This window comes from Tursiops truncatus, chromosome 14, assembly GCF_011762595.2.
Source record: "Tursiops truncatus isolate mTurTru1 chromosome 14, mTurTru1.mat.Y, whole genome shotgun sequence".
In the NCBI taxonomy this organism is placed as follows: domain Eukaryota; kingdom Metazoa; phylum Chordata; class Mammalia; order Artiodactyla; family Delphinidae; genus Tursiops; species Tursiops truncatus.
In genome coordinates, this window is record NC_047047.1 from 73,372,602 (window position 1) to 73,384,967 (window position 12,366).

General features: G+C 51.2%; 1 protein-coding gene across 7 annotated transcripts in view; it reads left to right on the forward strand.

Annotated features, from left to right (window-relative positions):
- Positions 1-12,131: 12,131 nt before the first annotated feature.
- HS1BP3 (HCLS1 binding protein 3) overlaps positions 12,132-12,366 on the forward strand; it is a 74,467-nt gene continuing 74,232 nt past the window's right edge. For all 7 annotated transcript variants that reach the window (XR_012325797.1, XR_012325796.1, XR_012325795.1 and 4 more), the window contains exon 1: positions 12,132-12,270. Coding sequence is in view for 4 of the 7 variants with exons in the window: in XM_033838975.2 (XP_033694866.1) it covers positions 12,239-12,270 (32 nt within the window). In the remaining 3 variants the exon portion in view is untranslated. The remainder of the gene's footprint in view (positions 12,271-12,366) is intronic.

Here is a 12,366-nt window from a genome sequence, read left to right on the forward strand (position 1 = left end):
GAGGGCTCAGCCTCCACCCTGTCCTTTGTTAGGGGTTCTGGGTCCCTGCAGCCCAGCACTATTGTGGAAGGTAAAACAGATGCCCCCTGGCTATCTGGCTAACCTGGCTAACCATGTTGATGGTTCCCGAGAGTCAGAGGCCAGAATTCAAATCTGGCCTCTATCCTTGGACCGCAAGTCCCTTGGCCCTTCCTGGCTTTTGATCCCCAAAGGCACAGTGAGGTTGACAATCAAATGTCCACCGAGGGTCCACCTGTGAGAGGTGGAGAGCATGAGAGGATGGGACCCAGTGCCAGGGACCTAGCCAGGAACCTGCCCGCAGTGTGGACCTACCATGGCTGTTGTGATTCAGAGCTGGAGAGGGTTAGAGGTGAGGAGGCACGGTTAGCCTGCGGCTCTGCCCCAAGAAGGTGTCCCTGGGAGGGCGGGGGAGGGAAGATGGTGACAACAGACTTCAGCGGGAGCTACCTACCAGCACATCTGGTGCTGTTGTTCTCCATTCAGCCAGACGTGGGCTGCAGCCATCTCCCGCAGAAAGACCAGGGATGCGGCTGTGGGTATGGGGAGCTCCCATCAGGGCTCTGGCTCAGTCCCATCTGATGTCCGGGTCTGGGCTTCCTCAGGCTCAGAAGCATTTCCCATGCTCAGTGGAGGGCTGCCTCCCCCCAGGTTACCCAGGGCAACAGCTCTGGCATCCACAGCAGGGTTGGCTGCAGCCTGGCCCCCGGCCACTGGCTTGGCCTACCTTTGAGTGGGGAGGGGAAGGGACCGAGAAGAAGGGAGTGAGATAGCTTCTTTTCCAGAAGTTTCACGGGGGACCTCTCAGAGCCCTTCCTTGGGTATGGGACAAATGGCAGCAGGCTGGCGGATACTGCCATCTGCTGGTCACTGGGTATAACAGCATCACAGTGTGGCTGAACTCCCTCCTGCTCGGATTTACAGACCAGGCCAGTCTGGGAGAAGACTCAGGAACCCCTGCACCCGCACCCTGCAGTTGAACCAGCTTACCTGGAGCTCTAAGGTATCCTGGGAGTTGAGGGGACAAGGATGACACACCTCCGCTGAGGTCAGGAAAGAAACTAGAATATGGGGTCATGATAAAGACCTGCCTTCCAATCTACCTTTGCAGTGCACCAGGTTTGTGACCTTGATTAAGTTAATTAACCAGTCAACCTCCATCTTTAAATGGAGACAGGGATTCCTACCTGTCAGGTGTGCGTAAGAATAAAGGAAACAAAGTAGGTAAAGTCCTTACCATAGTGCCTGGCTCAATAAATGGTGGCTTTTACAGTTTTCTAATTAAGTAAGCCCTGGTTTAACCAGTTGGAAGGCTAATTTAACCTGTCCATCCAGTCTCCTCTGTACGGCCACTGTCTTTGAGGCATTTCCCCTCTATGAGTATCACTAGTCTGAAGTTGTGTCTCCATTAGATTTTTCTTGGAGACCTTTGTGGACACATAAGATTAAAACAAAACAAACTACTTTTGGAATAAAAACTGGCAATTCTTAGAATGTGCAGTGATTCGGAATGCCCAGTCCTCCAATCTTGGTCAGATAGGAGCCCAGGGTTTCTGTTCTAGACACACAATGAGTAGGGAACCAAACTGTCCTCTTTGCCTGGGAAGATAGGTGCTAACAGATGTCAGGAGCAGAGTTGGAGGACCCAGAAGTTGCGCCCCCCAGTCCAGGGTGTGAGACTTTGCAGACGCCCCAGAGGATGAGGACATTGGGACCAAAATGTCTCATGGTTCCCACAGCAGAGTGTCGGGCAGGAGCGTGACGGGGCTGAGCCAGGGACCTGGTGTCGCCAAGTTGGGTGGCCTGTCTCAGGTCTTCTGGCCCACATGGCAAAGGCATCTGTGAGCTCCTCAAGGGGCTAGTCTCTGAGGCTGCCCTGCAAAGGGTGAGGCTGCCTACAAAACTGGGGACTTGGCCTTAAGCCACAGCAACCCCCGTGTGCTTCCCACATGCCTGGGTAGCTGATCCACCTCTAAGTAATACCTTAATTTAGGGCAGAGCCCCAGCTGGGTTCTGTCCTCCCAGACATTTTTTCCTGGCTTGGATAAAGAGTTGGAGAACTCTGATCAAAGTGCTTATCCTGCCTGCTGGGGGCACAAATCTGAAAGAGTTAGAAAAACATAGGGTGACAAAATCAAAATCCCAAAAGCCGCCAGCAAATCATTGCAAATTAAAAGAACAGCGGGGATGCCATTTTCCTGTACTTCTCGGGTCAGTAAAACTGAAGGATGTAAAATCCATTATCGGTGAGAGGAGAAACAAGTGGGCATTCTACGTACCCTTGGTGGGAATATAAGTCCAGAGAGATTTTTCCAAGAGCGCTGTGACAGCAGCAATATTTTAAAGAAGGAAATCCTTTGATTCAGCACTTTCAGTTGTAGAAATTTAATTTGTTACAGGTATACTCACACAAGTGAAGATAAGCATACAAGGATTTTTAAAATTGAGGTAATAGTGAAAACTGGAAATGACCAAAATGGCATTGAATAGGGTAATGACAAAATAAAGTGTGATACACCCTCACGTGGATTGGTTTTCCCCTATTACAAGAATGAGCTAGATTGCGGGCATCCTTCTGTGCAACAGAAAGATGCCCGCAATATTGAATGCTGTAATACAAGGAGGGCAGAGTAGAGAGAGCAAGGAGCAGACTCTCAGCTACCCACGCAAATGGTCCAGCCACCCCGGTGGACGTGTGTCTGTCCAGGTGCCACTGTGTCTGTCACTGTCCTTCCACCCACGCTCTGTATCCCAGCCCTCTTACCTCCTCAGGGATCTCTCTCACTTCTTTCTGCTCTAAAAATAGATTCACATTTTTACATCATGAAACAATTAATCCTCCTTGGAGAGCTTCATTATCAGATTTCAATATAAACGAATTCCCATGTAGCGCTTGAAGTGGAACTGACAGATCAGGACAACAGGATAGGGAGTCCGGAAGCAAATCACGATGTTTGTAAATATTTATAATACAATAATGGTGACAATTCCAATGGAGGAAAGGATGATGTATTCAATAAAACTTACTAATGAATGATACTGGGTAATGATACTGACTAAGTATTTTGAGAAAAAAGAAAATGACCCTTGTCTCTTGACATAAACCAAAATTAATTCCTAGTGAATCAAGGAATTGATTGGAGAAAACATATTTGGAGGAAATATGTGAATATTTATACAGTCTGGGGTAAGGAACACTTTTCTAAGTATAATTTCATTGTAAAAACAACCACCAAGATAAATGTCCACGGTTGGAACTACATAAAAATCTTAAAACCTGCATGTAAAAAAACTCTAAAAACAGAATGGACCTTGACCAACTGACCCAACTCAACATCACCAATCATGGGGACGTTGACATCACGTGTCACCTGATGGGGTCACCAGCATAGTGCTCCTGCCAGATGGTAACCTGCATCGAACCATGAAATTAATTAGACACATCCCAACCCAGGAGCATCCTGACCATTGGTGTGGGCCCCTCAAAGATGGCAGTGTCATAGATGACAGAAAAGCCCAGGAACTGTTAGAATCAAAGAGACTAAAGGAACATGACAATTAAATACAATGCACAGCCCTCCATCCAATTCTTGATGGGCAGCAGAGGGAGGGGAAAGCGGTTGTGAACAAAAGACACTATTGGGACAACTGAGCAAATTGGAATATGATTGTATGATAGGTAATAGTATAGTGTCAATGTCAAATTTCCTGCCTATGGCATTGTGGTTATAAAGGAGAATGTTCAGGTTCTAAGAAATTACACGCTGAAGTATTTATCAGTAGAATGAGGCGTCATGATGTCTACAGCCAACTCTTAAATGTTTCAGGAAAAACACAGAGACAGAGAGAGAGAGAAAGGATGAAGCAAACGTGGCAATGTTAACAATTCTGCAGTGCACCTGAGACATGCTGCCCACTCCCCTCTCCACGACTGAAGTGCTCATCCCACTCTCCCTGCTGCTGAGAGTACTGGCAGGTCTCTGCTCAGTCCTTCCTGGGGCTCATCTTGGCTGAAGAGAGCTGCCTTATCCAAGGTCGGGCCCCTCCTGGGACGGCCCACATCCGAGACTGGTCGATGTCCGATGTCCGGAGTATAAAGGTCGGAGTATAAAGGTCCGTCCCCTCGTCTCAGCCCAGCTCCCCCTGCAATAGGCTGGGGCCTCTGCTGTGTTTGCATCACACTCAGCTCCCTCCACCCAGCCCCCTACCTCCACTACGTCCTGGTGACCTTCCTGCTGGTTCCATTTCAGATAGAACCCAAGTTAGGTGAAGGGTGTACAGATGTAGTATGAACCCTTCCACTTTGCTGTGAATCTGAAACTTTTTCAAAATAAACACTTGGGGGAAAATATTAAAAAATAAATAAGGGATAATATCACAAAGTGTTAGTACCTTTAATATATAAAGCATCCTTACAAATCAACAAGAATAAGAGCTTTTTTAAATGTGCAAAGGAAATAAACAGGAGAGTTAGAAACATTCTAAGACCAATCAACTGGTGAAAACGTATTTAACCTCACTAGTAATCAAATAAATGTACTTCTAAAACAAGAGCTATCATTTTTCACTTAACAAAGTCGAGAGGATTTCAGAAAATGAATCCAGGGCTGGAAAGGGTTTGGGAGGCACACTTCATCCAGCCTTTCTGGGACAGTTTGGTGGTAGATGTCAAAGCCATGGAGTAAATTTTGCAACCCTGTGTGCCCAAGTCCTCAGCCTTCTGCGGTCCTCTTTCCCATAATATCCAAACAAAAAGGCTGGATTTGCTGTGACCAGGCAGTGGGACTCCTGAGGATTCCCTGCAGCCTGTGCTTCCACAGTCACCTTTCAATCCATGCTCCTCCCTAACTGCTACTGACTTGTCACTTTTTGGAACTGTGGTGCTGTGAGCTCTGCATCCCACGCCTGGTGCCATTTCCTTCCCTTATTACAAAGATCATTTCCCCAAGACTGGTGTGCATGGTGGCTGGTGAGGGTTTGGGTTACAGAGCAGAACGTGCCTTCTCCACGTGGCTGGGGGCCCCCCATTCATCTCTCCCAGAGCTGAGGTAGATAACTCCCCCCAAATTTCTTTTATTTCATAACACAAAGATATTAAACTCTGGGTCTCATTTCTCTTCTTCCAATCTCCCGAGACCCTCCCTCCCTCAACAAAGTACACAGAGACTCACCAAAGTGTTTTCTGACACTCTAGCACTTTCCCTCCAAACTTCCCCCTCATGTATTTGGCTCAAACATCAGCCAGCATTTCAAAGCTCACCCAGCCATCTCCCACCACCCACACATCACCTTTCCATCGTAGCTTAAGGACTGGCCAAGTAAGTTATGGTACATTTGCACACAATATTCTAAGTAATCATTTAAAATGATGGTTTGGGAGGAAATTTAACATGGAAAGATGTTTACAGGGTAGTAAATGAAAAAGCAATTTACAAAACAGTATAGCCAGTAAGATTATGTATCATTTAAAAGAAAAGCTAGGGACTTCCCTGGTGGTGCAGTGGTTATGAATCCGCCTGCCAATGCAGGGGACACGGGTTCGATCCCTGGTCTGGGAAGATCCCACATGCCGCGAAGCAACAAAGCCCATGCACCACAACTACTGAGCCTACGCGCTAGAGGCCGTGAGCCACAACTGCGGAGCCCTCACACCACAACTGCCGAAGCCCATGCGCCTAGAGCCTGTGCTCTGCAACAAGAGAAGCCACCACAATGAGAAGCCTGCGCACCGCAACGAAGACCCAATGTAGCCAAAAAAAAAGCTAATTTCTTATACATAGGAATAGAAAAAATGTCAGGAAGGCAAGAACAACAAAAACATTAATAATTGTTACATCTGGTATCAAATGAGAGGTGCTTTTTATTTTATGTTTTACTATCCATATTTTCTAGTTTTTCAGCAACAAGCATGCATTATCACTGTATAATAGTTCTAGAAAATCCTAGGCTTGCCTCCTCTGCTTCAGAATTGAGCTTCTGAATGGTGAAGATTGTGCCTTATCTGAGATGCGTTATCCGGTGCTATTGAAACATTGTATTAAAACTATCTGGAGGGACTTCCCTGGTGGTCCAGTGGTTAAGACTCTGCACTCAATGCAGGTGGGCCCCGGTTCCATCCCTAGTCAGGGAACTAGATCACACATACATGCCGCATCTGAACGTCCTGCATGCCACAGCTAAAGACGTGGGGCAGCCACTAAATAAATAAAGATTTAAAAAGAAAAAAAAAAAACTAGTTGGACTAATGAAATAGATTCCGAAGTCTACTGGGATAATTTGTATTTCTTTTCTCGAGATTTAATGCCAAAACTTTGTCAACTGCCTTAACTATATTACTATATGTTGTCCCCTTTAATAAACATTGTTGGCTCAGTTGCTTTGTTACTTTAATAAAATATTTTAAGTGATTGTGAAAATAAAACAATATATTAAAAAAAAAAAAGCTTCTGGAAGAGGGTGCCACATTCACTGTCCTCACCTGCTCACCTCCAGTCCCCTCCTGGGCCCTCCCTGACTCTGCTGTCATCTTCCTAGGCAGACATGGCTCATCACACCCCAGTCCCCCTGAAATACTCTTGCCCTTTTGTTTATTCTGTGAGTCCACCCTCTGCTTCAGGATAAATGTAAACTCTTTTGAGTGGTACACAAAAGAGTTTTGTGTGGGCTCGTCTCCCACACACTTCCCTCCCCACTCGCTTCTCCCCAGCTCCCCAGCCACACGGTGGTTCTCTGAAGACACCCTGGCTTTGCACCGCCACCTGGAACATACTTTACTTCTTCTTTTCCTCTTTCTCAATCATCCCTACCCCATACTGAACAGTTTTTAGGTCAGGCCTCATGTAAGTACTTCATGACTGTACCAATAAGGGATCCATTGCAGAAAACCCTACTTAGAGTGGTTTAAGCACTCACACAAGAAGTCCCAAGAAAGTCTAGGGCTGGTATGGTAGTTCGTGTGCCACCAGGTCCTCAGCCTTCTCCATCCTCCACGTGTAGGCCCCAGTTTCACGTTTGTGTCTCATTGTCACAAGATGGCTGCTGTCTCTCCAGCATTGCATCTCCTTTCTAGGCAGAAGATAGGAAAGGTACAAAGAGCTTTCCCCTAGCAAGGTAAAACCTCTGCAGGAACTTTTGTGTGTATGGCCAGAATTATGTCACATGGCACCTTCTAACCGCAAGGGAGACTGGGAGCATGAGTGCTTCAACTGTCGTGCCTCTATGGTAGTAAGGCAAAGAGGAAGGGGCTGTGAATGGCTTTTGGGTAGCTCATCTACAGTGTCTGAATTTCCTCTCATTTCAGTCACCTGTTATCTCATTTACCTCACAGCAGGGCTGTGAATTAAAGATTTCCATCATGCCCATTTCTCCAATGAGGAAACCAAGGCTCAAAGAGACACCACCCACTTTTTCATGCCCTGAGTCCGGCACCACCTCCTCCTGGAAGAACCCCTGTATGCCTCAACCCCTGGCTGAGTTGGTTATATTATGCCCTTCTCCATGCACCCTGGGCCTGTACTCGTTTGGACATCTCCAACTGTCCTGAGTGGTATGTGAGCCCCGCCAGGGAGGCCTTCTGCATCCCCAGGGCCTGGAGAGGTCACAGGCCCAGAGCTGTGCCCAGGAGCATTTGTTGAGTGACAAATGAGGTGGTGGTCTTGCTAGATTTGGGGTGCTCAGCCCCCTGGAGCACTAGAGCATCACTACAGAGGACAGAGACGAATCAGCAGGTCCCCAGAAGACCCACCCCACCAGAAACCAGGACAACATTGGTGTGTGGCAGGACCAGGGCTCAGATCAGTCTCCCTGTGGGCTGTGGTGTCTCTAACTGACCACACTGCCCTGAGGTCCAGCGACTTCCCTGGGGGATGACTGAGGCCCGGAGCGTTCCTCCCAGGGCAGCGGGGAATGTGGTTTGCGTTACTGTGGCTTCAGCCATGGAAGGGGCTCCTTGAATCAGGCAGGAAGCAGAACGTATCAGATTTAGATTCCACATTCCACGCATTGTATACAATTACCCGCTGGAGCCACACAGGGGCACGTGGGACGGAAAATGGGGTTGCCTCGGTAGAGGAACGTGTGATGCTGGAGGTGGGAAGGTGAGCAGAACTGCAGGACAATCCAGACTGGGGACAGTGGTGGCACGAATCAGGGTGGGGGCCCCCAGCTGGAGAAGAGGGCACAGGTGAGGGAGAGACTAAGGAGCTTGAACTGGATGAGACGGAATCGAGTGCGTATGGGCGGAAGGAATGAGGCAGAAAATGGGATTGCTCTAGGGGACGGGGTCACTCTTTCAAGGGGAACCAGTGGGATTCTCGGCGGGCACCAGGTGTGCCAAGTCCCCCTGTGGCATGCACTCGGGAACCCTGGTGCCAGGGGTGAGGCTCGTTTGTCTGCAAGTCACGGGTGACCAGCGTGCCACCAGCCCCAGCGGTGACGCAGCGTCCCCTTCTTCGCAGCCCCGACCTGTGCTTGCCCTGGAACACGCGTGCTTCTCTGCACCTTCCTGGGCTGTCCTCTCCTCAGGCTCAGCCTTACTCTCAGCTCCAATAGCTTTGTGACCCCCGCATCAGGGTCTCCAGCCAGGCCTGCCTCCCGGGGGCCAGAGCCACAGTCACCTCAATGTCCCCACACCCTCAAACACCAGCTGTCCAACACACAACTCATCATCCCACCCAGAATGTGTCCCTCCTCCAGGTGCCCTGCCCCAGAGAATGGACCACCGTCCGGCTACACCCAGGAGCCGAACTGAAGCAGCATCTCGACTCCTCCCGCGCATGTGCACTCGATTCTGTCTTGTCCAGTTCCACTTCCTAAGTCTCTGTGTCACCTGTGCCCTGTTCTCCACCTGGGGGGCCCTCACCCCAATTCATGCCACCACTGTCCCCAGTCTGGATTGTTCTGCAGTTCTGCTCACCTTCCCACCTCCAGCATCACGTGTTCCAAACCGATGTCGGCAGCAGAGCTGGTCGGGCCGCTCCGATGTTCACAGTCCGGCGGTGGCCTCGAGTTGGCCTCAGGGTCAGCGTGAAGCCCTCAGCCTGGCGCACATGAGTCTCTACGCCTGTCCTCCCCCTTGAGCTCCCTCCCCAACTTGTTCCCTGAATTCCGTTTCTTCTTGTCTCCAGGACTTCATAGATGATGTTCCTTCTACCCCATCCTATTCCTTCTCATCTCTTCAGGTTAACCTTGGACTCTGGCTCCTTTCGAGTGTCCTCTCTGACCCCTATCTCACCCCAAGTCTAAGGGCAAAGAAGCTCGCTGAGGGCAGCGACCGCGCCTCGTTCACTGTACTCTCAGCGCCCAGCACGTGGTGTATGGTCCACAAGTGTCTGTGCGGTGGTGACCGCTTGACCGGCTGGCCCTTCCCAAGGGCTGAGCTGCGCCAGACTCCTGGGGTGCCGAGGCTCACACCCTTTCTGCCTGCTTTGAAGTGGGGCATGTCAATTTAAACTAGACACGGGGGCCGTCTGCTACCTCAGACTCTGCCCTGCAGACAGACAGACGGGCAGGTGGGCAGGCAGAGCAGACAGCAGACTGGGTGTTCCCGCAGCCCTTTCACTCACTCATCCTTCTGTTCATTATTGCTCATCTTGTCTACAAACAAATTGGAAACGAGCTATTCAAGCATATGAACATATATATCTATTCAAGAGATAAAGTGGAGGGCTTGCCTGGTGGCGCAGTGGTTGAGAGTCCGCCTGCCGATGCAGGGGACACGGGTTCGTGCCCCGGTCTGGGAAGATCCCACGTGCCGCGGAGCGGCTGGGCCCGTGAGCCATGGCCGCTGAGCCTGCGCGTCCGGAGCCTGTGTTCCGCAACGGGAGAGGCCACAACAGTGAGAGGCCCGCATACCGCAAAAAAAAAAAAAAAAAAAAAAAAAAAAAAAAAAAAGAGATAAAGTGGGGAAAGTGATGCATTTTTCACAACTTTTCACTGTAGGATTTCTTCATGAAAATGAGTCAAATACAGATAATAACGATGCTGGTGGGGCGGTGGGTGGGAAGCTGAGGCCCACAGGGACACCGTGCTGCCCCTCCTGTAGGAAACACGGTGCACATTACCCCATTGCGCATCTGATGCCGCTAAGCCCAGCTTCTGCTGTTCTCTGTCAGTAGGACTCTCATGGACAGAGCACAGAATACCTGTGGCGATTTGCACTTTTCTCCTGGCCCTGTTTCCAGACTGAGCTTTTCTCTTTCTGGGCCACTGTGGCAGGTGATACAACCTCCATTTCTCACCCCATGGACAGCTGAATATCTGATGAGAGGGTCTATTATGTCCGGCGCACCTCTACCCCAAGGCTTCTCTGAGGGAAACTGGCCCCTTGACCTCACTGCTCTGGTCCCAGCTGTGTACCCAAAGGCAGCCATCAGGGGCCCCGTCACCTACCAGGCAGTGGCTCCCCGAAGACCCTGAAGAGAGGCTCAGAAAGGGGAAGCTGAGGGACCAGGTCCGTGGGCGCACCGTGGGAGCACAGGGCTGCAGCGTCCTAGTCACTAAGCGGCTCCAGAGCCTCCACAGGGCCCAGAACACAGGCCCAGCCCAGTAGATAATGTTGAATGAATGAACGAACAATTGAATGAATGACTGAATGGAAAGTCCATGAGGGAGCCAGGAGAGTAGTTTTGTGATGGAGTCTGACTAGTAGCAGAAGCAGAGCAGACAGACCTGTCTTTTTAGTTGCTAAACATTAGAGCAACACAAACATTCGCACTGATTAAATGTCACTATGGGCCAGGCGGAGCTAAGTGGGTTTTTTTTGCGGTACGCGGGCCTCTCACTGCTGTGGCCTCTCCCGTTGCGAGCACAGGCTCCAGGCGCAAACGCTCAGCGGCCATGGCTCACAGGCCCAGCCGCTCCGTGGCATGTGGGATCCTCCCGGACCGGGGCACGAACCCGTGTCCCCTGCATCAGCAGGCGGACTCTCAACCACTGCGCCACCAGGGAAGCCCGGAGCTAAGTGTTTTACAGGTAGTTGCAAAGAGCTGGGACATTGGTTGATCAGAGTTCCAGGGCAGTGCAGGTGGGGCAAGGGGCTGGATTTTTGGGAAAATTCAGTCAAGCAGAAGCCCCACCTCCTCTTGCCAGAGGGCCGGAAGCAGCATGGGCAGCGGGTGTCATTAGGGGCAGAGGAAAGGAGGAGTGGGTACCTGGAGATTCGGGTCTGCACGCACAGCGGGGGAGAGGGTTTTTGCAGCTCTCTGAGACGGAAACTTTGGGCAACAAAGACCTTCTCCTTGACCAAACTTCAGGCTCCTCTGAGCCCTCTTCTCAGCTAGGCCTTTGACCTTGGTCTCTGCCCAGTCTTTGGCCTGCCCAGCCCAGTCTTAGCAAGAATCCTGCTAAGTCAGTTTAGAGAGGATTCCCACCCTTGATATCTGATCACCCTTGGTCTCTGATCAAGTTCCTCATCCCCGCCCTTTGATGTCTAAGCCCTTGGCCTGCTTTCAGCAAGAATCCCCCTACCCTTGTCGGCCCCTCCCTACTGCCTATCGACCCCGGTGTCTGCTGTATTCAGGGTTGAGCCTGAACTCTCTCCCCGTTGCGTCAGTCTTGAGCCCTGTTGCCACAGTCTTGAATAAAGTCCTCCTTACTGTTTTAACAAGTGTCAGAACAACATTTCCTTAGTGAGCGAGAAGAAAGACACAGAGTTCTCAGAAGCTTTTGTTGGGAAGGCCCTGTAGGCCGCTTTACAGAAAAGCCACTGGAAGGCCTCGGGGGTCAGGCTGATGCTTCTTTGGATCACTGCCCCTCGTTCCACAGAGGGGTCTGATTTATCTTGTTTTCTGGACTCTTCCTAACCTCTCTCCGAGCATCCCTGGGGCCGTGAGCACCGCTGCGTGGTTTCCCCGTCATTCTCCCCAAGGAAGGAGAACCAAATAATTTCCCGAGTGTCTGAACCGGGACACTCTGGGCACTCCTAAGAGTGAAACGGGCGCTGTCACTGATAACGCTGGGACATCAGACCCAAACCTCTGGATGGCCCAGGACACTCGGGCGCGGGGGACGCGCTCAGCTCCGACGGGGCCTCCAGCAGCGACGAGCCCGCGCAGGACTCTCAGCCCCGAGTCTCCGCCCAGAGTTCCAGAAAGGCCTGGAAACGCGCGGCCGCTTGCGGCCGAGCGCGGTGGCCACTAGGCGGCGGGCCAGGGCCCGGAACGCGGCGACGCCGGCGCCCGCGGGTCTCGTGACCGCGCGCCCCGCCCGGAGCTTCGCCGTCATGCAGTCCCCGGCGGTGCTCGTCACCTCCAGGTGAGCCAGACCCCGCGCCCGGCGCTGCGTCTCGGGCAACGTGGAGTCGGGTGCCCGGGAGCCGCGGCCCTATGCGCCCGGGGCGGAGGAGCCGGC